At 42.3% G+C, this 27,557-nt stretch overlaps 1 protein-coding gene across 2 annotated transcripts in view; it reads left to right on the top strand.

The window, feature by feature from the left end:
• Window positions 1–27,557, top strand: part of NTN3 (netrin 3) — a 312,749-nt gene that overhangs the window by 176,407 nt on the left and 108,785 nt on the right. For both annotated transcript variants that reach the window (XM_033963623.1, XM_033963624.1), the window contains one exon: window positions 8,154–8,342. In XM_033963623.1, coding sequence (XP_033819514.1) covers window positions 8,154–8,342 — 189 coding nt within the window. The remainder of the gene's footprint in view (window positions 1–8,153; window positions 8,343–27,557) is intronic.

Raw genomic sequence — 27,557 nt, 5'->3', positions numbered from 1 at the left:
TAGAGAGTGCCCTCTCGTTCTCTCTACCTTGGAGAAGGTGAACAACCTGTCTTTATCTACTAAGTCTATTCCCTTCAATATCTCTAATCTCTCACTTAAAGCAACTCCTCCAGTCCCTTAAACATTTTAGTCACTCTTCTCTGGACCCTTTCGAGTAGTACCGTGTCCTTCTTCACGTACAGCGACCATTGCTGAACGCAGTATTCCAGGTGAGGGCGTACCATGGCCCGGTACAACAGCATGATAACATTCTCCGATCTGTTCGTGATTCCCTTCTTAATCATTCCCAGCATTCTGTTCGCCCTTTTCACTGCCATAATTAGAGCAACAGGCTGAGAACCAGAGTTCAGTCTTATTTCACCCACTGTGTCTTTACCCTCCGCGTACCCTTGTAGTACCGTGAGCTTGCCTCCAGAGGCTGCAGCAGCCATTTAATGAGGGGTACCAGGCAAGTGCGAGTGGGCAATGCTCCTGCCCATTTCCCCCACTAAATCACCAGGAAATAGGCAGATTAAGTCTGCCATAATTTGAGGGGAGGGGCTTGCTGTTCCAAGGGGGTGGAGGATCTGAAGGCAGGAAGTCTTGATATGATTTGTGGTGTGGGAGGGAAGAGAGTGTAGATTGAGAGTGGGCAAAAGTACTTACACGGAACCCAGATGCTCATTTATTGAAGACTACTTTTTGGTGGGCCACTTTAATGATGACTCATAACCTTGAATGTAAAGCTAACTCTATTAAAAATACAGGTTATAAATCCATAAGAATGTGGTCCCCTTTAGATAATATTTCTTCACCAGCTAAATATCGGTCTGATAGTTTTTGTTTGAGAAAGTCTGTATGCATTTTCCACTTCCTTTTTCTAAGGCTAGAGGAATGGGGAAAAATACCGTATATGCACTAACTTAGAAATACCATTTTTGTGCACATCCTTTAATCTTTGGACCTAAAGCCACCCTAGACAGACCAATTAGAACATAAGAGTAGCTTTTTAAAGCGTATTTCAGTCTAATAGAAGGGCAGCTTAGTTCTAGTCGATTAGAAATTCAATTAGATCTTGATTCACATGGTGATTGAACTAGTTAAACAACATGAATAGTAGTCCGTGTAAGATTTTAATTTTATTTATTTATTAAATTTTTATACCATTCTCCAAGGGGAGCTCAGAACGGTTCACATTAATTTATTCAGGTGCTCAAGCATTTTTCCCTGTCTGTCCATGGTGGGCTCACAATCTATCCAATGTACCTGGGGTGATGGAGGGATTAATTGACTTGCTCAGGGTCACAAGGAGCAGCGTGAGTTTGAACCCACAACCTCAGGGTGCTGAGCCTGTAGTTTTAAACCACTGTGCCACAATGACAAAGCAGCAAGATCTAGACAATGTGAGTTTTAAATGGAAGCAACCTTATTTAAATTAAAAATTAGACAGGCTGCTGTGTTTCACAATAACTGAAGTCTGTTCTGTAATATTGAAATAACAAGAGGTAGTACAGTTCAATAATCTAGCTGAGATAGTACTAGATTCTGAATTTGTATAATGCTCTGGCTCTCATGAAAATGCATTTCAGTGGATGAGGGGCAGATCTGGTCAATTCATGTCTCACTTTCCCTTTAAGATAACCCACTAGATATTGGTGTGTGTGGTATAAATGACATGCAATATCATGTTTGTCAAGTGGCATAGCCAAATATGCAATTTTGGGTGGGTGGGCCTCAGTCCAAAGTGAGTGGGTACAATATATTCCTCCCACTCCCACTTCATCCTCTCTACCCCCTCCCCATCAGCTTGAGCTAGTGAGGATCCCCTAAGCCCATCAGCTGAAGAGGTCCTCCTCCGGCAGCCAGAATACTCCCCTATCTTTGTCAGTTGGTAGCACAGTCCATGGGCTATTGCTGTGCCTGCTCCCCCTCCCCATGCTTAGCTTTTGTGCATGCAGAAAAACTGAGTCTAAGGGGGGAAACAGTATGATGGACACCTAATGGCATACTAAGGGGGGTGGGACCCAGTGGCATAGTAAGGGGGGTGGGAGTGGTCCACCCCAGGCGCTTTCATGGTGGGGGCTCCAGCATCCCTCCTCCTATCCACCCCGCCTCTTTCCACTCCTCCTCCTTCCACGCACATGCCCCCTTCCCTTCCCCATACCTCAGGTTGCTCACTGCCACGAGTAACAGCATCACGTGCTCCTTGCGACCACATTGGCTCCTGCTGATGTCACGTCCGACTGCTGCGCATAGGAAGTGACGTCAGAGGGAGAGAACGCGGTCACGAGGAGCACATTGAAGTTGTTGGTTGCGGCAGTGAACAACTAGAGGGAGGGGGAAGGGAGTGATTGTGCAGCAGAGAAGGAGCGGGGGAAGTAGAGATGAGGGTGGGGGAGGGGTGCCACCAGCCTGGGTGCCTCTCACTCTTGCCACGCCACTGTGGACACCCATGCACAGTACTGTGGACCGCAGAGGGTCAAGGAGTGTTCTGGCCACCAGAGGAAGACCTCTTCAACTGGAGGGACTTGGGAATCCCAGCCAGCTATAGCAAGAATGCCATAATTTGGGGTTGGCTTGGGCCCACCTGTAGCTATATCACAGATCTGGCAATATGGTATTTACATATTAGATAAATGGTTCAATTCAACTGACTAATAAATATGTAGGTTTTGTATAAGCATTCAAAAGATTCCTTCCAGCTATATGCGGGTGACAGGATTCATCCTGCTTACAAATACATCGATGTATTCTGGGCAGCAGCTCCCATACACCCATAACACTGAATAATCTAGTAGACACTGAAGGGAACTGCCACCATACTTCAGGAGTGGTGTTTAGGCTGTATTTAAAAAAAAAAAAATAAAGTATTGTCTGTTGAAAACCAACTATATCAGCTCAATGCAAAGGTTCTTTCAAGGGCTTTAGATACCATTTATTCAGTGCTTGACCTTTTTTGTGTTTGATTGACCCAGCCTTGTACTAACAAAAGACTTGTTATCTGTGGATTACAACACTACAATGACCCCTGATGCAGGTGTTTTTATTCGCCGAAACACAGCACTGTGTCGGGTCCATAGTCTGTGTATGTCCTTTATTGGAATAAACAAGACTTTTTTTAACATCAGTGATCCTTTGTGGAGTGTTCATTGTCCGTTCCCACTGTTTTTTTCTGCGATTTTGAACCCGTGGGTTTTTTTTGTCCTGTTGGACTTTTGGTGTTTGCCTTACATTTTAAAGTTTATTCATATTAAAGTTCATACATATTAAAGTTTAAAGTTTATTTGCTGTTCAAAATTCCTTATTGATTTTGCAGCCCATACAAACAGTATAAGATTAGCTGAATAACCTTGTGTACTCATTATTAATCAGACCTGATTTTGTTCTAATTTTTTCACCACAGAGGTTTTTATACCTTTTTCACATTGCCTTGGTTCCACACTTTAAGTACTCTAAAGAATGTTTTGCAGTATGCTCACCCCCCTTCCCCCTCCCCACCATGCTCCTCCTTTTCGCTACTTGTTCCGTGCATATTATGAACTCTCTTCTCTGATCACTTATGTATGTGCACTGTGGCAAAGCTCTCCTCATCCATCATTCTTTTTTGACAGTTTCATGCTACATGTAAGCGAGAGCAAAGCCGCCAGATCATTACTGGTACTGACACATAGACGAGGGGCCACTGAAAAGTTCTCAGCCCTGCCAACAACGCTGGGGAGGTCTCCACTTAATCCAGCGATTTTACACTTTTCTCGTTCCGTATTTTTCCAAAGGAACAAAAAAAGTGGAAAATCACTGGACTAAGGGCTCCTTTGACTAAGGTGCGCTAGGGCTTTAACGTGCGGAGTAGCGCACGCTACATTTCCGTGCGTGCTAGACCTTAACGCCAGCATTGAGCTGGCGTTAGTTCTAGAAGCGTAGTACATGGTGTAGCACGCAGTAATTTCCTACGTGCGCTCAAAATGCTAGCGCACCTTAGTAAAAGGAGCCCTAAGTGTATGGCCCTCGATGGAGACCTCCCATACTTTGTTGGTTGGGCAGAGACCTTTTCAGCAGCCCCTCGTATGCTGCCTCCCTCATCCACATCCCAGTCAGTATTCAGTACAATCATCTTAGTTTGCACTTCTCTCCAGATTGTAAAACAACTTTGTACTCTCTCATTTGCTCTTGCACTCTCTCTACCACCTCTTCCTAGCTCTACAGCACCCTGACAAGTGGAGTTCTAAGAATATCAAACATCTGAAACAGAGAATGAGTGGTACTGCTCCATCACTCTACCTCCTTCACAAACTTTCTGCTCCTTATTGTGGCGAGTGGGGTAAATTTCCCAAATTTTTATAGATACCATCAAGCTTTCATACTGCGTCAGGGTATGTTTTGGATCCTTCCTGAAGTCTTGGAGCATCTTCCGGACAGGCTTTACTTAGAATGGCAACCATTACGGTTATGTCATATATTGAGTATCAAGTTACCCAGAATTTATAAGGACAATAGCATTCTTTTTACCACCTGGAAAACCTTAAAATTTATTGATAATTTAACATCTATATCAGTACAACAATCCACGTGTCAATCCTTATGGTTGAACTCCAACATTCAAATTGGCGATTCTAAGATCCTCTGGCAGGTATACGTACTTTATATGATGTGTTATCAAATGGAAAAATGCTTGCTTTTTCACAACTGCAACAATCATTTGGCATTGCAAAGTCTCAAACATATAAGTGGTTGCAATTGAAGCAGGCCATTCAGAAGGGGTTCCCTGATTGGTACAACTTACAAAATCTGTATAGTTTGCCGGGCCTATGCTTCCAGACAGATTTGCTAAGGCATCAGGCAGCCAAGTGGTATAAATTAATATCTGAATAAAAACCCTAAAACTAGTCTAAGAGACATTTGGAGCATTGAGATAAAGCAACAAATTTCTGCTACTCAATGGCCACGGATTTGGACTTGGAGGATGAGATGTACAGCGTCAGCATCTATGAGACAAACATTTTTTTTTTTTGTTGCACAGAAGTTTTTGGACCCCTGTTAGATTACAAAAGTTAGATAGTTCAAAATCTAATAGATGTTGGCACTGTCATCTAGACATATGTACACTGGATCATCTGTTGTTCTATTGTCCTTTGATACTCAACTTTTGGAAATCTATATGGGGACATATTAATTTGATTCTGGAGACTGCGGTTCCACTGTCGTATGAAGCGGTAATCTGTGGGACATTGTTATCTCCTACACCTTCACTAGATAGACATAAAAGCAGATTACTTGGTATAATGACTGGGGTAGCCATGAAAATGATTACTAAAAATTGGAAGAATTTTGACAGATTAAATTTCACTTTTTGGTGAAATTCGTTATGCTTGTGTTATAAATGCAAGAAAATGAATTCGGAATTAATGGGTAATAATAAGTTGTTTAAACTGACGTGGGGGTCCATTGACCAATTTTATCAATCTTAATTAAATAGTTTATTCCCTTATTTCCAGTTTGATTTGCACATTCAGGGAAGGGGGTGGGTGGGAGGGAGAGGGATATTATATTTGGACTTGTTAATTAATTTCATGTATGTACCGTTGTATGATTTATTGAATACATAGGAATTAGGGTGGGTGGAAGGGGGTGAAAATGGTTTCTAATATATTTATTGAATGATGTAAGTGCTGTTTTTCAAATTACTGGTACATATTCCTTTATTCACTGTTTTTAGACTGAAAAATTAATAAAGATATACAAAAAACCCCACAACTTTCTGTTTCTCCCTCCCCAAGAACCATTTTCAGCAAAGAAAAAACAGATATGGTGTTGAGAAAGAAAGATTTGATGAAACAATCCCATTGCAACTAGGATCTCTCTCTTTTGCTGTTTTCTCTCTTTTTTTGTCAGCTTCTGCACACATCCTGCATCCATGCATCATCCATCTAGAACTGTCCTTCCAGATATAACTTGCCATGCTGAGGAACCAGTTTATGGGGTTATGAACGAGTTCAAAATCTCCTCAAACCTTTAGGCAACTTCAGGATCTATTCAGTTGAAGTTTAGAAATCATTAGTTAGCATTATCTCATGAAGTCTGCTTTCTGTTCATAATCCCCTTCCCCAGCAGATTTACCAATTCTTGCTCCTTTCTGGAAGCCCCTTAAATTTAGTTACAAAAGTCTCACTTTTTTACTTTGTTCTTCCAGTTTAGTGGATGGCTCTCCAGTATTGTGTTTCCATCAGTGGATCTTGTTGGAAGCCTTTTTGTTTTTTATACCAAGTGTCTTTCTAAATAAAACAAAGAGCTGGAAAAAGCCCCTTGATAAGAAACTGGTAGCATATCACTGTGATATTATAGGGCAGAGGAGATCCTTGAGGTGGTCCTTGAGGGCCAGAATCCAGTCTGGTTTTCAGGATTTCCCCAATGAATATACATGAGATCTATTTGTATGCACTGCTTTCAATGCATATTCATTGAGGAAATCCTGAAAACCAGACTGGATTCCAGCTCTCGATAACCGGAGTTGCCCACCCCTGTTAAGGGGAGATGACTGGATTGCAGAGCTGAAAAGGCTGAGGGAAGATATGATTGAAGTCTACAAAATCCTGAGTGGAGTAGAACAGGTACAAGTGGATCGATTTTTCACTTCGTCAAAAATTACAAAGACTAGGGGACACTCGATGAAACTGCAGGGAAATACTTTTAAAACCAATAGGAGAAAATATTTTTTTTTCACTCAGAAAATAGTTGAGCTCTGAAATGCATTGCCAGAGGTTGTGGTAAAAGCGGATAGCATAGCTGGTTTTAAGAAAGGTTTGGACAAATTCCTGGAGGAAAAATCCATAGACTGTTAGTAAGACATGGGGGAAGCCTCTGCTTACCCTGGATCGGTAGCATGGAATGTTGTTACTCTTTGGGTTTTGTCCAGGTACTAGTGATCTGGACTGGCCACTGTGTGAACGGGCTAAAGGGCTTGATGGACCATTGGTCTGACCCAGTAAGCCTATTCTTATATTTTTATGTTCTTAGTATGGATGGGCAGACTGGATTGACCATATGAAGGGGCATTTTTGATATGACTTCTAAATTTAAGTTTAGATGTTTTGTGGAAGATGCACAAAAATCTATTAGCGAATATGACCATTTTCAAAATTGCAAAACGTCTATCTTGTTTGTTCAAAATGTGCTCTGTGCATCTATCTTTTTGAACCATTTTTGGAAAAAAAAAAAAGCATTCAACTGGAGAACGCACAAAAGAAGCCATTGGGATTTAGGAGAAGCCACACAGACATCCCAGCAGAGCAGTGGGGCACCATAGGAGGCATTGTGGTGAACTTCGCATAAAAGATCCCAGGTACATATTTCATCATAACCCTTTATGGTGAGACCTCCAAAACCCACCCAAAACCTACTAAATCTAACTGTAGAGCCCTACTTCTCTGATGGGATGTCTATGTGGCTAGTCTACTGAGCATACTGGCCCCTCCTACATCCCAATGGCTGGTTTTTGAGCATTTTTCTTTTGGACTTTTTTTTTTCTTTCAAAAATGATTCAAAAAGATAGAGACCAGTCCTTCCTCTACTCTCCCCCACAACCCTGCCAAACATACCTTTGCTGGCAGTGCTGCCACTTCCCTGCTCCTTATGCTGACAAGTCTCTGTATTGGTGGCTGATGGCATGTGCCAACTTCTGCCTTAAGGAAAAAGCACGAGGAGGCACTGTTGGCTGACAGAGCTTTGACATCCCTGCCAGCAAAGGTAAAGGGGCACGAAAGTTCTGGAGGGGACCCAAGCCCAAAGTGTGTGTATGGGGGGAGGTGGGGCAGGCCTCCATGGCTACGCTACTGAACTGCAGGGGCCTAAATGTAAAACATGCCAATGCCAGATTATACTAGAATTCTATAATGGAAACTAGGTGCCCACATTCTGTTATAAAATAAGCTCTCAGTGTGGTTTTGGGGTGCCTAAAAGGAGATACATATACCAGTCAGCAGCACTTATCTTATTAGTAAGTGCTGTTACTCAGATATGTGCAAGATTTTGAATATTCTGTTGTAGTGCATTATGGGATACTGCTTTTCTTAATGAAACGGATAGAAATGAGTAGCTATTCCAGGTGTGAATGTGGCAGCATTTCCTTCATTGTGTTTCTTAATCTTGATATTTTTTTTCTTGCTCTTTCCCTTCCACAGCCTGTAGCTGTAACCTCCATGCCCGGAGATGCCGCTTTAACATGGAACTTTATAAACTGTCTGGCAGGAAGAGTGGTGGTGTTTGCCTGAACTGCCGACACAACACAGCAGGCCGGCACTGCCATTACTGCAAAGAGGGCTTTTACCGGGATATGAGCAAAACTATCACAGACCGTAAAGCCTGCAAAGGTAAGACACACAGATTTGCCTTCAGCTTTCCTCATTGCAGCTTATTGATTCCGAGGAGCTGAATCAGTGTGTTGCCAACTCAGTAAAGACATTGGTGCCAGATGCCAGTTTACTCAGTTCCAGGTTAGAGACTTTTTGGCCAGTCCTGGATTTGAGCTTGTACCCCACAGCAGTTTTAATTTATAGTCTTTTATCCTAACCATCAAAATCAGTGCTGCAGTGGAGGAGGTCCTTTTCATGCATCAGGATAGGGTTATCAGAAATCCAGGACTGGCCTAAAATTTCCCTCCTGGAACTGGGTACTTTGGAAGTGCTACGCTGATTAGCAACCTATATCAACAGACTGTTCTGTAGATCAGTGATTCCCAACCCTATCCTGGAGGAACACCAGGCCAATCGGGTTTTCAGGCTAGCCCTAATGAATATGCATGAGAGAGATTTGCATATGATGGAAGTGATAGGCATGCAAATTTGCTTCATGCATATTCATTAGGGCTAGCCTGAAAACCCAATTGGCCTGGTGTTCCTCCAGGACAGGGTTGGGAACCACTGCTGTAGATACAGCAGCAGACGAAACCTTTTCTTTAGACCAGTGTATCGCAAACTGTGTGCCTCCTGAGATGTCAGGTGTGCCTTGACACGCTGGCGAGGAGGAGAGTCATCCATGCCGGCTGACTGCCTACAGGACGTGCCTCTCACAACCAGAGGCACGTCCTGTAGGAAGTCAGCCGGCACAGATGACTCTCCTCCTGGCCAGTGTCTCTCCTCCTCTTCCCGCAGGACCGGATCCATCCACCGAAGCAGGTCGCAGCAAGATGAGCCTCTGCGCATGCACAGACATCGACGCAATAATGTCAGGCATGCGTTTGACATCATCGTGTCAAAGCTCACGCACTTCTGGGTTCCTTCCAGCCGGGGCACTGGATTTAGTGTGCCGCCGGTCGAAAAGCTTGCGAGACACCGCTTTACACAGTAGAGGTTGCTGCAAGGATATGATGCATCCTAGCCAAAGTTTCAGCCTTACCTCTTCCCCATTAGCTTTCAATCTCTAGATTTTCTCCCTCCATTTTCAATTTTTATTTATTATTTGTTAGGATTTATTTACCACCTTTTTGAAGGAATTCACTCGGCGGTATACAGCAAGAATAAGTCAACCTAAGCAATAGACCATACCTGGCGAAGGACGTAAGAAAACTTGAAACAGTCCAGAGGAGGGCAACAAAAATGATAGGAGGCTTGCGCCAGAAGACGTATGAGGAGAGACTGGAAGCCCTGAATATGTATACCCTAGAGCAGGGGTGTCAAAGTCCCTCCTCGATGGCCGCAATCCAGTCGGGTTTTCAGGATTTCCCCAATGAATATGCATGAGATCTATTTGCATGCATTGCTTTCATTGTATGCTAATAGATCTCATGCATACTCACTGGGGAAATCCTGAAAACCCGACTGGATTGTGGCCCCTCGAGGAGGAACTTTGACACCCCTGCCCTAGAGGAAAGGAGGGACAGGGGAGATATGATTCAGACGTTCAAATACTTGAAGGGTATTAACATAGAACAAAATCTTTTCCAGAGAAAGGAAAATGGTAAAACCAGAGGACATAATTTGAGGTTGAGGGGTGGTAGATTTGAGAGCAATGTTAGGAAATTCTACTTTACGGAGAGGGTGGTGGATGCCTGGAATGCACTCCAGAGAGAGGTGGTGGAGAGGAAAACAGTGACGGAGTTCAAAGAAGCGTTGGATGAACACAGAGGATCTAGAATCAGAAAATAACATTAAATGTTGGACTAAGGCCAGTACTGGGCAGACTTGCACGGTCTGTGTCTGTATATGGCCATTTGGGGGAGGATGGGCTGGAGAGGGCTTCAATAGCTGGGAGGGTGTAGATGGGCTGGAGTAGGTTTTGATGGAGATTTCGGCAATTGGAACCCAAGCACAGTACCGGGTAGAGCTTTGAATTCTTGCCCAGAAATAGCTAAGAAGAAAAAATTAAAAAAAAATTTAATTGAATCAGGTTGGGCAGACTGGATGGACAATTCGGGTCTTTATCTGCTGTCATCTACTATGTTACTATGTATTCAAATAACAATACAAAGTATGGCATAGTATGCTACATTACAATGTTATCACAATAAATGATAAAAGGGTATATACAAAGAAGGAGCATATAGATAGAAAAGACAGTTTAACAGAAGTAGAAAATAAGGAGACTAATTTGAAGGAAGTTGCACATGAGGTCAGAATGATGCTTGAAAATTATCTCAGCTAGGGTAGAAGCGAATAGTTTTGTGCAGTCAGTGTCACTCTTTGTGTGTGTGATTAGCAGGCTAGTTACTTCTTCCATTAAAGATCTGGGTGAAGAGCCAGGTTTTCACTCGGCTTCCAGAAGTAGAGACAGTCTTGTGTTAAGTGAAGTCTTTCAGGGCGAGTATTGCAGAGTGTGGGAGATACTCTGGAGAAGGCTCGCTGATGTGTATCACATCGTGTGATGTCCTTCGGAAAGGGTGTGGTTAGGGATACTCCTTGTAAAGACTTTAATGATGTGTACAAGGAGATCCTATTCAAGTACTCTAAGCCAGTGGTATTCAACCCAGTCCTCAAGGACCACCTGGCCAGTCGGGTTTTCAAAATCTCTGTCATCTATATTCATTGTGGATATCCTGAAAACCTGACTGGCCAGGTGGTCCTTGAGGACTGGGTTGAATACCACTGCTCTAAGCCATCGAAGATCAGAAATAGAATTTTAAATTTTGCTCTGTATTGCACTGGTAGCCAGTGAAGTTTCTGCAAAAGTGGTGTGATGTGGTCACATTCCTTACAGCCTTCTATTAGTCTTGCTTCAGCATTCTGAATCAACTGGAGCTTATGCCGGCCCTTTGTAGCCAGACCAGTGTAGAGCAGGGATCTCAAAGTCCCTCCTTGAGGGCCGCAATCCAGTCGGGTTTTCAGGATTTCCCCAATGAATATGCATTGAAAGCAGTGCATGCACATAGATCTCATACATATTCATTGGGGAAATCCTGAAAACCCAACTGGATTGCGGCCCTCAAGGAGGGACTTTGAGACCCCTGGTGTAGAGTGTATTACAATAATCAAATTCCAGGAGCATGATCACCTCAAACCACCCTTTAAATGATTTTAACATTGAACGGTGCTCCTAATCTAGCAGATTCTTACTTAATTTGAATGAGGACCCTCCTGACATCCTATCTCTTTGATTGTTAGACTCGCACTGAGCCACAACTGTGCATGAGTAACCTTGAGACTAGTGCTGCCTGATTCACGATTCGAATCGGTTCACTGATTCACTTCGGGTGAATCGATTCGAATCGATTTCAATTTAAAAAAAATCGGCTTCCTGATTCAGTCTCTCCCCCCTCGCCCCCTAAAGCAGGAGCGGCAGCACTGCTCTTGCTGGCCAGCTGCTGCCGCATCTGATTTAGAGGGCAGGAGGGAGGGTCAGTCGGGAAGTGCTGCTGTGGCTTCCCCCGTGGCCTCCCCGAAGGACTTCGCATCGCATCGTATCACCCCGAAGGCCTCCGTGTTCCCTCTGGCCTCCCCGCAGTGTTTACCTTATAGCTGCAGCCTGCAGCGAAGATTGCGGTTGCAGCATCTGTACTAAGTGCTTTAAGCTGTTTCTTCTGCTGCAGTCCTGCCCCTCCTCTGATGTCTGAGGCAGTCCTTCAGGGGCTGGGACAGGCCTTGGGGGGGTGCAGGCCTTTAAGGGGGGAACAAACATTTAAGGGGGGGGGACAGGCCAGGGATGGTGGCACAGGCCTTCAGGGGGGACAAAGAGGACAGGCAGGCCTTTAAGGGGAGGGGACTGGCCTTCAAAGGGGGGACAGGCCAGGGATGGTGGCATAGATTTTTAGGGAGGACAGGCAGGCCTTCAAGGGGGGGGACAGGCCTTCAAAGGGGAGGTGCAGCCCTCAGGGGAGGGGGGCCCTGGTGTAGAAGTACACAGAGGGAAGGAAGGGGGGTTCAAAGAGACGTGCATATGCCGGACTTTGGGGGTGGGAAGAAATAATGGGTCTAAAAATAGAGGAGAGGGAGAGAGATGATGGACAATGGGATTTAGGGAGGGAAGGAACAGAAAGGGAGAGAAGTTTGACACAAGGGATGGTGTGGAGGGGGAGAAAGAGATATGGATAGGAGGGTAGTTGCGAAAAGAAAGGGAGAGATGATGGATCCTGGGGTGGTGGGGAAGGAGGGAGAGATGCTGGGTGAAAGGGTAGTTAAGAAAAGGTGGATCTGTGGATGGAGACAAAAAAAAGAAAGATGCCAGACCTCCGGGGGAGGGAAGGGAAACGGAAGGGGAGGACAGAGATGACAGATGGATGGTTAGAACGGAGAAAGAAGAAAGAAGGAGACCCTGGCAAGCAAGTTATCAGAAGACAACCAGAGCCTGGGACCAACAAGATTTGAATGACCAGACAACAAAAGATAAAAAAACTAATTGTATTTTCCATTTTGCGATTACAATATGTCAGATTTGAAACGCGTATCCTGCCAGAGCTGGTGTTAGACCGCAAACGTGAGCTAGGATTTAAGAGAGAGAGGAAAAGTCTTTTTTGATTGTTTATTTTGTTTATACCACAGCGCCAATGTGATTAGGAGAAGGCAAAGGGAGTGAAGATGCTATAAAAGGGGTGAAGAGGCTATAAAATAAACCCACCAGGATGTTTGAAAAAACACCCAATTGGGCAGGAAAATCGAATCGAATCGAAAAACCAATTCAGTAGGCTGAATCGAATCGAATCAAATTTTTTATCCTGAATCAGGCAGCACTACTTGAGACATGTCACATCATGCACAGACTTGTTTCAACACACTTGCTACTTTCTTTCATACTCAGGTAGCTAAATTATTGAAAACCACTCATACTTTAAAAAGAGCATAGAACAGCTTAACCTTCATGGAGCGACAGATACAACCCTAAACAAAAGTGTAAAGGGTGTAACCTACAGGACAAGAAAGTGACATCAGAGGGAGAACAGAAGCTGGCGCAGACAGCAAGTTGGAGATGCTGCTCATGCTGGTGAAGTTAAAGAAATTTTGGGGAAAGGGAAGGCGTGGGAAAGTTGGAGAAGAAGGCAGGAGAGTGCCACTGCTCCAGATGTCCCCTCCCCTCGCTATGCCACTGGCTGCCCCCCAGCCTTGTTTGTATCATTACCTGCCTAGAAACTATCTATGTGCAGTAAAAGCCACAGACAGAAGGTAGAGGTTGGTTGAAACCTAATTTGTTTTCACAGACCTTAGCAATCATAGTTTCTCACATACGTCTAAGTTCCTTGGTAAAGTAAGTAGTGGTTTTTTCCATTGCATTCTGTGGCTAGTACCACCCAGTCTTCCCAGGTGGTCTCCCATTCGAATACTGGCCAGATTTGATTCCACTTAACTTCCCACAGGTTGAGGCTTGTGCAGGTTGATGCTGTTTTTAGGACAGAGGTGCATGAATATCACTAAAAGGAACAATGACTGAATTACAGGTAAAGGGAACAAAGAGTGAAATGCAGAACAGAGCTGAGGTACAATTATCAGAATGCATAACTGTAGAGCTGGAAGCCGTCTAGGATATAGCCTGCGTACTTTAGAAAATTGGTCCTTGACATGGCAGCTGGGCTTTAACGCCAAGAAATGTAAGGTCATGCATCTCGGTAACGGAAATCCTTGTAAAACTTACACCTTGAATGGAGAAACTTTAACCAGAACTACGGCAGAACGAGACTTGGGAGTAATCATCAGTGCTGACATGAAAGCAGCCACTCAAGTGGAGAAGGCTTCATCTAAAGCACGGCAGATGATAGGTTGTATCAAGAGAAGCTTCGTCAACAGGAAACCTGAAGTCATGATGCCATTGTATAGAGCCATGGTGAGACCTCATCTGGAGTACTGTGTGCAATTCTGGAGGCCACATTACCGTAAGGATGTGCTCAGAATTGAGTCGGTTCAGCGGATGGCCACCAGGATGGTCTCGGGGCTAAAGGGTCTCCCGTACGAGGAAAGACTTAGCAAATTGCAGCTCTACACTCTTGAAGAGCGTAGGGAGAGGGGAGACATGATTGAGACATTTAAGTACATCACAGGACGGGTCGAGGTGGAAGACGATATCTTTCTTCTCAGGGGACCCTCGACCACAAGAGGACATCCGCTCAAACTCAGGGGAGGGAAGTTTCGTGGAGACGTCAGGAAGTACTTCTTCACGGAGAGAGTGATCGAGCATTGGAACAAGCTTCCAGTGCAGGTGGTCGAGGCATGCAGCATCCCAGACTTCAAGAACAAATGGGATACCCATGTGGGATCCCTACGAGGTCATGCCAAGGATAGGGTCACTAGGACTTGAATGAGCGGGTCAGTAGAGTGACAGTATAATTACAATTATACTTAAGAGGTCAGAAGACCTAAGAGGGTGGGTAAATAGTGTGGGCAGACTTGATGGGCTATGTGGCCCTTATCTGCCGTCATTTTTCTATGTTTCTATGTTTTCTAGCCTGACTGTTTTCACTGCCAGTGATTCACTTTGTGATCCTGAGAAAGTTATTTAATCGTCATGGATCTCACTTTACCCAACAGTAATTGAATAATAACAATATTTTCATTCCCTCCTTTCCTCTTAGCTAGCTTTATGTAAGCCATATGCCAGAATTCTGATTCCAGGACACCCACCCCAGAGGTGTCTACATGCCTGTTACTGAAATTCAGTGATTTGTAAAATTGTGATTAAGCCAGATAAAATAACTCTTATTGCTGAATGTTTTGGGGTATATTAGCATGATTTTTATCATGTACCTTGACAGACAGATAGGCACATACACACACAGTTATATCTGTTATACTAATATAATGCTGTCACTTCTTGTTTTACTGCTGCCCTTGGGTGGTACTGGTATAATCGAGCCATTATATAGCATTAGTACACTACAGACTTCTAATATCTGTATTGGTGCTGGTGAACACAGGATTATTTGTAGGTTATAATGCATCTAATTCAACCAATATAAGCTTCCATGACCACACAAGTATTTCATTCAGAAGAAAACATTATAGTTCCAGTGAATATATGGAAGCAAAGATATTTCTAGCCCCCTTTCCCACGCAAGCGTACACCCCAGTTAAGCAAAGCCCACGCTTCATGACCTTTTGGTACAAGAGAAGGTGCTATTTCTCAGTTTGCCCTAATCTCCTTGATCTACAAACACATTGCCATCCTCTGTAGATGGAAAGTGCCATAAAACACCAAATTATTATTATTGTGCTTTAGTCCAAGAGTACAGCACTTCTTTATGCCTCTTCCCCAGTTCTAAGATAGATTTGCATGCCTTTTGTTCCCAGTCACAGCTGCTTTCTCCATCTCTAAAGTGTAAGAAAGCTGATGTCACTTCATGAATGACTAGAGAAATGAAAACTTGCAGGTAAAGGCCACAGGCCCTCACTGCTGCCTTTTTCATGGCCTCTCTTTGAAGTTTTACTGGTCAGCCTGAGAAGTTTTCAAAGTTGAAAGGGGAAAAAGAAAAGGAACCCTTTTCAGACTTATATATGCAATGACTGAAGTAATAAAGCATCTTGAAAAATACTCAGTGTCTTTTCTTTCCTTTATGCTCCTTTTTCGTTCTTCTTAAGTTTCCCTTGTTGATCCTTTTTTTTTTTTAATTTTACTTCTCGTTAAAAAGAAGAAAAAAGCATTTATCTCCTGCAAACAATCAGGAAAAAGGGAGACAAAAGAAGACTATCTGGCCAAGTCTAAAGCTGTCAAAACAGCAGTCAGAGAGGCCAAACTCCAAATAGAAGAGAATCTAGCAAAGAACATTAAGAAGGGAGATAAATCCTTCTTCAGGTATATTAGTGACAGAAAAGAAACACAGATGGGATAGTACGCCTTAAGAAACCAGACGGGAATTATGTAGAATCGAATTCCGATAAAGCCGAATACTTCTGCTCAATCTTTACCTGCGAGGCGCCAGGGTCCAGTCCACAGTTGCAGACAAAGGAAAGCTCGGAAGACCCGTTTCACAATTTAGAGTTTACGCCCAGCAGCGTCTACTGTGAACTATCAAGACTCAAAGTGAACAAAGCCATGGGACCAGACAATCTACACCCCAGGGTGCTTAGAGAGTTGAGTGATGTCCTGGCGGAACCGTTATCCACGCTCTTCAATCTTTCCCTAAGTACAGGAAGAGTCCCATTGGACTGGAAAAGAAGCTAACGTCATTCCACTCCACAAAAAGGGATGCAGGACGGAGGCTGCAAATTACAGACCGGTGAGTCTCACATCAATAGTGAGTAAACTTATAGAAACACTAATTAAACATAAATTAGATACGATCCTGAACGAGGAGAATCTACGTGATCCCCATCAACATGGATTTACAAAGGGAAGGTCCTGCCAATCCAATCTAATCAGCTTCTTTGACTGGGTAACAAGAAAGCTGGATATGGGGGAGTCCCTGGACGTCATGTACTTGGACTTCAGTAAAGCTTTTGATAGTGTCCCATACCGCAGGTTATTGAGCAAGATGAGTTTGATGGGATTAGGTGAAGCATTAACTGCATGGGTCAAAGACTGGCTAAGTGGTAGACTTCAGAGGGTGGTGGTTAATGGTACCCTCTCCGAAACGTCGGAGGTGATCAGTGGAGTGCCGCAGGGCTCGGTCTTGGGCCCGATCCTATTTAACATTTTCGCAAGAGACCTGACTCAGGGGCTTCAAGGTAAAATAACATTATTCGCCGATGACGCCAAACTATGCAACATAGTAGGCAAAAGCACATTGCCCGACAGTATGACGCGGGACCTACTCTTACTGGAACATTGGTCCTTGACTTGGCAACTAAGCTTCAATGCCAAAAAGTGTAAGGTCATGCACCTTGGCAGCAGAAATCCATGCAGAATTTACACCCTAAATAGTGAGACCTTAACTAGGACTGCAGCAGAACGAGACTTAGGAGTGATCATTAGTGAAGACATTAAAACTGCCAATCAAGTGGAGAAAGCTTTATTCAAGGCTAGACAAATGATGGGTTGTATCCGTAGAAGTTTCGTCAGCCTGAAGCCCGAAGTCATAATGCCGTTGTACAGATCCATGGTGAGACCTCATCTGGAATATTGTATACAATTCTGGAGGCCACATTACCAAAAAGATGTGCTGAGAGCTGAATCGGTTCAGCGAATGGCCACCAGGATGGTCTCAGGACTCAAGGATCTCCCGTATGAGGAAAGGCTGAGTAAATTGCAGCTATACTCACTCGAGGAACGTAGACAGAGGGGAGACATGATTGAGATGTTCAAATATATCACGGGCCGTATCGAGGTGGAAGATGATATCTTTTTTCGTAAAGGACCCATGGCCACAAGAGGGCATCTGCTGAAAATCAGGGGTGGGAAATTTCATGGCGACACCAGGAAGTATTTCTTCACCGAAAGGGTGGTTGATTATTAGAATGATCTTCCACTGCAGGTAATTGAGGCCAGCAGCGTGCCAGACTTTAAGAAAAAATAGGATAGGCATGTGGATCTCTTAGGGGAAGAAGTTAGGGGGGTGGGTCATTAGAGTGGGCAGACTTGATGGGCCGTGGCCCTTTTCTGCCGTCATTTTCTATGTTTCAATGTTTCTCTATCCTCCTCATTAATCTTCCCCTGCCCCACCATAACAGGCTTTTTGAGTCCTACCTCGGTCTCCTGCCTCCAATGTGATTTGAATAGTCGTAGGCCAGACTGGGCTTTGCCAGCACATAGAATTAGATTCCCCCAATCTGCTGCTGCTTCCAAAATTTGATCTTTGATTGACTGAACACTGCAACCATACTGCCAGCATGCGTTTGTTAAACTCTGGTCATTTGCCACATGCACTCTAACCAGGAAGAACTCATGCCTGTAATAAATAGATCAGTGCAAATTTGATTTTCATTAAACTTTTCAGTACTGCCCAGTGATTTTTAATGATAGGATGTTGTATTTCAAACTGCTAGAGGCCTCATTTTAAAGAAAAGCAATTCAGCCCAGTCAACAATTATCTAAATCCTGCTGTCACTAATACTATGGGGTAGTGGTATTATAACTGGGCCTCATGCTGCCTTCAGTGTGTGCAAATATAAGAATTGCCATACTGGGACAGACTGAAGGTCCATCAAGCCCAGTATCCTGTTTCCAACAGTGGCCAACCCAGGTTCCATGTACTTACTGGTAGCTAGATCCTAAGTAGTAAAACAGATTTTTATGCTGCTTATCCTAGGAATAAGTAGTGGATTTCCCCAAGTGATCTCAATAATGGCCAATTGTGTTTCAATCACATAACAGTGCAGGCTAGAGAATCGTACCTCCCGGATATACTGGGAGGGGTCTAGGGTCTTGAGTCAATCAGGGCTTTAGGCCTCTCCTAGTACATCCCAAAATGCATTGTGTGGGGGGGGGGGGGGGCGAGGGGAGAGGGCCACCATTTTGATGTTCTTTAAATAAAAATAAACAGAAAAATAAAACCACTACAGGCTTAAAATGTTTATTTACAATGCCTTAGACCCATAAAATTACATACAATCATCTTTCTGCTTTGAGCGGGGAAATATGGGGATGAAAAAACTACAGAGATGACACAGGGCCGGGATGAAAAATGCAGGGCCGGGGCGGGGATGCGGATGAAAAATATGCTTCACTGCAGGGACAGTGAGGGGACAGGGATGAATTTTTGTCCATGTGCCACCCTCTATAATAGTTGCTACTATTTTGCCTGGTACAGATCTCAGGTTCATTGGTCTGTGGTTTCCTAGTTCATTGAAGAATATATATATATATTAAAATCATACCATGCTCCCTCTATTTCAGCTGCTTTGATATCATTCTTCATAAAAGTGCTGCTCCTCCCCCTTTTTGTCTGTTTCTTTGAAATAGCCTGGTATGGTATAGCAAAGTCTGGTATAGCCATATCCCATATTTGAGCTATGTTTCTAACAGCAGCTACATCTAAATCCTCTAACATTAGGGCTTGCAGATCTGTAATTTTGTTGCTTAGACTGCAATTTTCACTGCATTTTTACTTATTTTTTTCAGCTACTTTGAATTGTCTTGCTTTGTTGTGTCTGGTGTCTTCTTCTACTTTACTGCAGATGAAAGAGTCACTCAGACAGTTTCTTTGAAGGTTTTCTCCACTGTCATCTTGCTTTTGCTGGAGATGACATCCGAGACTCAGCTTGTCTAGTTGAAGTGCCTGCTGCCCATATCAGTTAAATAAAGAGGTGCCTATATTTAAGTATCAAGAAGACACTTATGGGGAGCTCTGAAGAAGTGGCGTTGTGAATTCCTGCTTTATAATAATGGTTTATTTGATCTGCCCCGAGTGTTGAGCCTGACTGGAGCACGGGCTGCCTCAAGCAGCTCCATGGACATGTTGTCTGGTTCATATTCAAAGACACCAAAGGGGGTAGTAGTGGGACCACACTGGATAATCTAAGGGCTCCTTTTACTAATGTGCACTAGTGTTTTTAGCGCACGCATGAAATTACCGCGTGCTGCACCACGTGGTACGCTTCTAGAATAACACCAGTCAATGCTGGCGTTAAGGTCTAGTGTGCGCTATTCCACATGTTAAGGCCCTAACGCACCTTAGTAAAAGGTGCCCTAAGTGTCTCTGCATTCATTATATAATTTTTCATTTATTCAAACAATAGTTGACATAACAGATTGACCTTTCCAAAATTCCAAAGTATATTTTATTTTCAGCTTCATTGACTTTTCAGCAAAAATAGGATCTCTAGATTGATGTGAGTGGTAATAGTAATACAGTGCATGTTTCATCTTTTGTTAAAAATATGTTATGGAGAAAGGTGATGTATCGGCGGATCCGTGCTTTATGACCTGAGGGCGCGCTGCATGTGTGTTCCGCGGGGTATACCGCCATTTTTGGTTGGTTTCCTCTACTGAAATTTTCCTTAACGATTCAAAAGAGAAAAAAAATCAAAAAGAAAAAAAACAGAAAAATCTAAAAACATTAAACATAATTTATTATTTTGTGGTTGATCATGTTTCAAGTTTATTTGGGATTTGATAAAATCGCTTTTTTCATAGATTAGAAAGCAATGCACAATAAAAAATGAGGGAGACAAACAATTCGGGGGGAATCACAGATGTACATTCGACGAGAGGGAAAAGGAGAGAGGAACTACAACTTAGGGCTCCTTTTACAAACGTGTGTTAGGGTCTTAACGCGCGGAATAGTGCACGCTAAAATGCCACGCGCTAGCCGTTACCGCCTCCTCTTGAGCAGGCGGTAGTTTTTCAGCTAGTGCACGCTATAGCGCGGGCTAATCCAGTGTATGCGCTAAAAAACGCTAACGCACCTTTGTAAAAGGAGCCCTTAGTATAGGAAAGAGAACAAAGGGAAAAAACAAGAGGGTATTTGTTTGATCAATGCTTGCCTGCTTCGAGTGGAGATGTCAGATGGACTCTAAAATCAGATTAATTAAAGGTGTGCCTGTATAGGTAGCTTTTTAATTTTGATTTGAACTTTTCAAGAGGTTTTTCTTCCCTTACCAGGGCTGGTAGTAGGTTCCAGGTTTGGGGTGCAGTAACTGTAAAAAGTGTGTTTCGCCTAGTGTTTATTGTTCGTGGTGATGGAATTATGAGAAGATTTTTATCCTCTGATCGGAAAGTATGGAAAGGATTATACGGGATAATGACTCTATCCAGGAATAGTGAATCTTAAGATAGTAGGACTTTAAATGTAATTAGTGCCAGTTTGTAAGTAATTCTGTGGTTGATGGGGAGCCAATGCGAGTTCTTTAATAAAGGTGTGACATGATCAAATTTCCTTTTTCCTGTGATAGTTTTTATTGCGGTATTTTGTACTATTTGTAATCTTCTAATTTGCAATAATCCAATTTAGATATTATCAGAGAATGTATTAAAGTATTCAAGGAAGGAGAGACTAAGAAATTGACCAAGGATCTAATCATACGCAGCCTATGGAAACAACTTTTGACAACGGAATTAATTTGATCCTGATAATTTAGTTTGTTATCTAAGATTAGGCCAAGAATTGTATCTTGTCAACAGACTGGATCAAAGAATTGTCGATGCAAATTGCTGGATTGAGGAGGCGTGATCTGGGTCGCCGCCACAAACAGCAGGCAAGTCTAAGATCTAAAAATAAAATTTGTACAAAATAAGAACGCAACTTAAAAGATAAACTAAAAACAACCAAAGCATAAAAAGAAACAATTAAAGGCAAGTGCTTTGCTTGTGTTGTGCAGCAGAAGTTTGCATGTTATTCAAGGAGGCTATCACAAACAAGGTTTTTGTTTTTGCTACTTGAGCTCCCTCCTTGTATGTCTCAACCATGTGTATGCGCTGCCCGGCTGCATCAGCACGCTCCTTTGGATCACTTTTCAGCTGGCACAGTCACTCTGATAATTTAAACACCAGGAACCCTAAATATATATATACTTCGTTGACCACATCTGCATTGTTTAGATTAGGCCTGCAATTAGTTATCAATTTAGCAGTTAAATATAATTAAATGAATAATTTATAATACCACCTTCACTTTGCCCTCCACTATTTCATCTCCCTAGCATGGAATTGATTCTCTGCATAGCATAGCATATGAACCTTAAAAGATAGTTCTATAACTGGGTATCTGCAATTTGGACATTCTTTGCATGCACTTATGAGCGTAATTGCACACCTACCTGCAAAAAATGACAGCAGGGTGCCTAAGTGCTATTCTCTAATAGCACACGAATGGCATGGTGTGCAAATATAATGGGGTGTACAGTATATATGTATGTTCTATAACATGCATGTGCAATTTTGCACACTAACCTCCGGATTCTATATACGGTGCCTAGATTTGTGTGTCAAAACTTGGATTTGCTCTCTAGATCCACACAAAAATTAATTTGCTAACAACAAGCCAATTAATGTCACTACTCGGATTCTAACAACCAATTGATATCTTTGGCACCCATTATAATTTGCACGCATATTTGGCTGCATGCTATTCTATAAGGCAGAGTATCACAAACTGTGGGCCTCCTGAGATTTCAGGTGTGCCACGGCACACTGGGGAGGAAGAGAGGTGCTGGCGCCGGCTGATTGCCTACAGGATGTGCCTCTTGCGGTGGGAGGCATGTCCTGTATGCCATCAGCTGGCCCTCTTCCCTGCTGGAACCCCCCACTGGCGTCTCAGGGCCTTCACGCAAGTGTGGATGTTATCACAGCAACGTCTGTGCACTACCAGATGGTTTGAGCCACAGCCACTACGTTTAGAGTGCTGCAGCTTGAGAAAGTTTGCGGGATACTGCTACAAGGCATAGCGCCTATCTCTAATAGTATGTAACTCAAAAGGTGGCATGGCCATGAGAGGGATATGAGCATGTCATAGGCATTCCAAATGTTAATTTGAGTGCCAGTATTGATACCAGGTTTCAGCAGGCGTAAATCTGGCCCCAAAAGATAGGCACAGGAATTGGTGCTAAGTGCAATTCTATAAAGGAAACATGCCCTTTATAGAACCATGCTTGGTGCTATTTTTTTCCAGCCAATTTTTGAGCACAATTTATAGAATTTCCCCAGAGAATAAAATTGTGTGCCGAGTTTATATCAGGGGTTTGTGCATAAATATGGTGACTGATGAGCTTACTACTCGCTACACCTCTTATATGTGAATTCCTTCCTATAGAAAGTGGATGCAGTATGGCTGAATGGAATTGGGTTCGTTCAAGCAGAAAATATAGACAGCAGAAAGATGGAATTCCGTGTCCTGTCAGGATAGATTCATCCTTTGCTCACTATGCCATTGATAAGTCTCTGCTCTGTAGTATTGCTGGATATGTTCACAACAATGAGACTAGAGGTAGGGGGGAAATGAGGAATTGGAGTATGTTACTATAGGATATCAATAAATATAACTAGGTTCTATAAAGGTTGTAACCAATGAAATAAGGTGATGGTAGAACAGAGAACAAACCAAGAGAACAAACCTCTTCCCATGTCTGCAGGATTCAGAGGCACTATTACTTTCTTGATCTAGCTCTATCGAGGTTCATTATGATGCTAATATTACAGGAACCCATAAACCTCATGTATTAAATCTTAAAATAGGCATTCTCTTTGCCATAGTATGCTATTGGGTGCTCATGGTATGGCTCATCTGTGTCTCCAGTAGTTCAGCTCCCTAGCACGGGATAAATTATTTGCATAGCATTATAGCATAGCTGTGGGTTCTCTGTATTACTGCATGGCCTTGGAGTATGCCATTCTGTATGGTACAAGGTAAAGGGGATGGGACTTGATATACTGCTTTTCCTGTGTGATTACAATCAAAGCAGCTTACATATTTTTTTTAGACAGGTACTTATTTTGTGCCTGTTGCAATGAAGTGTTAAGTGACTAGCCAGGGTCACAAGAAGCTGCATTGGGAATTGAACTCACAACCTCAGGATGCTGAGACAACTGATCTAACCACTAGGCCACTCCTTGACTTTCAAATAGGGGTTCTTATCTGGCACCAGAGTATGACTTACTCTAGTAGAAGTTATTGTCTGTGTGGCTTTATGTCGGGATTCTAGTGTGGAATCATTGTTTTCACAGCTCTGGGAAGTCATCATCAGCCTAATTCTATAGTATGCCTGGGAGACCACAATGCCAAAGCTCATATAGTTAACATTCTCTGCATGGTCCTTTGACGTGATTGTGGCGAGATCTTTCTGTGTATGGCTCTACAGTATAGCATGACATTTTGGTGTTATTTGCATAACATATTAATTGACTTGGTAGGATCATGATTTCCAAGGCATCTCCAGCATGCTCTCTGTATGTTAAGGGAAACAAGCAAAACTGTTCATAGAAATGTAATATGTTCCAGACTCTTCTTCACACGAATGGCCAGTTAATGTCCTAAGATCTTCTGAAGATTATAATTAAGGTGGGTTCTGAGAGATTTTCACAGTCCAATCCTGATAAAAGTCACATCTGTTGCATGTTAAAGTTTGGATACACTTTGGCAGACTGGATAATTAATTGAAGCAATGCATAAAATTCCATCTGTTTAAAATTACTGAAAAGATAAAAATCTTTGTTTTTCAATAACATTTGCAGATGCAATGAAAAAATGTAATAAGCTAGATCATACCCTTCTAGAAAGTTCTACCATTTACCTGGTCTTTGGTGTCTGCAAAACTACTGGGACCCTATTATAAGTTCATCAATGTTGCACAGCTTATTATAAATGGATTTGTTTAACTTTGCATTTAGCATGTTTTATATTAAGAAAACAATTATAATAACAACTAAGAGGCCTACCTCCTAAACTGCATTATGCGATTAAGATGGCTTTTAAACGTGGTAACATTGGGACAACACGTTAACAGCTCACATGGCATGTTAACTGTTAAAATATACTAACTACCATGTTACATTAATACACATTAACTATCCTGTTAAACACCTATAGAGCAATTCTATAAACTACACACAAACAGCTATATGTTGAAGTATTTCATTAGTGTCTCCTCTTCTACAAGAAGAAAATTCAAAGTCCATACATTTAAAATTCTCTCTTTAGGCCAATCTCAATATCTTTATAAGCTACTAATACCATATTGCCATCCCCCCCCCCCCCCTCATACTTTGAGATCTCTGAACCAGAATCAATTAGTCATGCTGCCTTTTTCATGAGCTAAATTAGACTGGACCCATGATCTACGTTTTTCTTTACAGTTCTTGCTATGTGGAATTCTCTTCCAAACCATTTTCGATTGGAAATGAATCTTTTTCATTTTAAGAAAGGACTGGAAACATATTTTTTTCTTTCTTGTCCTTCCAATTTCTTAATAATTTGTAACATGATTTCACACTTTTAAATTTCCTGGGTTCATTGATTTTGACAAGACTCCATTGTTTGCGTTGTGAGGATATACGGGTCTGGATTTGTTGCTAATGAACCTGTCAAGATGAAATTGTCTGATTGTATTACTGTTAACTTTTTATTTATTATGGTGCTCGTTTTCAAAAGAGAAAAACATCTGGAAAAACATCTTAAAGCAGCAGGATATTTTTTCACAAAAACTTCTGTTATGATTTTCAAAACTAATTTGAGATGGTTTTCTCCTCAGTTTGTCCAGATTTCAAGGAGGCATGTTGGGGATGTGTATTGGGCAGGACCTGGGCATCCCCAACAATGTTAGATGTTTTTCTGCCATAATGGAACAAAACCAAAATGCTTAGGGTAAAAATTGAGGGTTCAAACATGTCTAAGTTCTAAGTTAGAAAAAGGTGACCTAAATGACATAGAAGACCACTAGAGACATTAAAGCATGACCTTCTTTTAATCCCCAAGTGGTCACTGACCCCACACCTTTTCCTAAAGATGTAACAGTGTCAGTACATACCAGGCTCTATGACAGCTTCAGATATGATGGCCATTCTTATTAAAGCAGCAAGCTAGTAGACAAGGCTTCCTGATGAAAAGATGCTACAGAGTGTTAAAAGATGGAGCCTTCTATGACTATTGGTCTCCTCCAGGCAGAGTACCACAAGGATATCCCTTCTCACCACTATTATATAGCAACTTCATGACCACATTGAACTCGCTAAGCCTCAGACCAAGGGAATGGCTCTTCTCATACGCAGATAATGTCTTTCTACTATTCCCTGCAAGTCTGAACCAAGCAAGCATGACTACAATATTGTCCAGAATACTAACTAAAGTGCCAAAATGGGCAGGGAGATACCATCTCAAACTAAACATTGAAAGAACCAAACTGTTATGGTTTGGGTAACACACAAACCCAATCCCATTTACTATTACTCTGATAACTGGAATCAACGTCAACATTGAGAAAACCTCCAATGTACTGGGAGTCACTTTAGATAGCTCGTTAAGTTTTGAAGATCATGTTAACAACTTAATCTGAAAATCCTTTCTTACACTACAAAAACTAAGAACGGTAAGACCCTATTTCTTTCAATAGCACTACAGGATATTAGTGCTAATATAATAGTGCAGTCAACGATATTGTCACTACTAGACTACTGCAATGCTCTACTCTCAGGTATCTCCATGAAATTAATGAAAAAACTCCAGCTGGTACAAAACACATATACCACAAATCAAGATTTGACCACATCACTCTGCTGCTTAAAGAACTACACTGGTTAGAGATAGAAAACAGAATAGAAAACTGTGCTGCATAGCATTTAAAACACTTCCTCCAACTCCAGACAGCCTGGAAACCATCCTATTCCCATTTCATACCAAACCTCTAGAACAGCCTACCTCCTCATATCAGAGCCATTAAAGGACTTCTTAACTTTAGAAAAGCTTTAAAAACCTACCTTTTTGCCTAGTCGTTCCCTCAACCCTTCACCAGCATCAGTAAGTAACCCTTTATGAAGACATATTGCAACACACTATGTAAATCCTATGTTGTAACACTGTGAATGTAAACTGTAACCTGTTCTGAGCTCTTTGGAGAGGACGTAATATAAGTCTAAATAAATAAATACATGGTGATGTTCCTAATAGCATCCCAAGATTTACTGAACTGTTAGGTAGATCTGCAGACCAATGTAACCCTAACAACCTGACCCTATCATTCCCAACTCTGAAATATATAAAATACAAGACATCTCACAGTAAACGTTCAACTACATAATAACAAAAGTGTGGAATTCACTTCCCATCAAATTTGTATAACCACAGTATACTCAGAGGGGCATAATAAAAAAAACATCTCTAAGTCCCCTTTTGGCCTAGGCCCTAAACGTTGAACGTAGAAGCAGGGAAAACGTCCATTCTCAAAAAAAACATCCAAAAGGAGGTTTTTTTAAAATAATGGCTTGCTTCTAGTTTCATCTGTTTAAACGCCCAGCCAACCACTACGTCTACACTTACAATATATAATAAACCAAAAAAAGCCTAAGTCCCAAATGCCCAAAACCAGACCTTTTAGGCAAAGGAGGAGCCAGTCCTTCGCCTAAAAGCTGGATTCTGTAACCAGTGTCTGTCAAAAACAACATCGGTTACCATAACATGCCTGTAATAACAGTGGAAAAACAAAATTGTTTTTTTTCCCCCTATCATTTGGGATTACCGTAAGTATGATATGAAACAACATGAGAATTACTGTTTACATTTCAAACGAATGTCCAATCATAATCAGCAGTGCTATCTGGATTGCTAGCAGTGCTAAATATATGTACAAAGCAGCAAGCATCGCTGCTGTCCA

Source organism: Geotrypetes seraphini, chromosome 11 (assembly GCF_902459505.1).
Source record: "Geotrypetes seraphini chromosome 11, aGeoSer1.1, whole genome shotgun sequence".
NCBI classification, from domain to species: domain Eukaryota; kingdom Metazoa; phylum Chordata; class Amphibia; order Gymnophiona; family Dermophiidae; genus Geotrypetes; species Geotrypetes seraphini.
The sequence above is the reverse complement of the archived record's forward strand: the minus strand, read 5'-3'. Positions and strand labels throughout refer to the sequence as shown.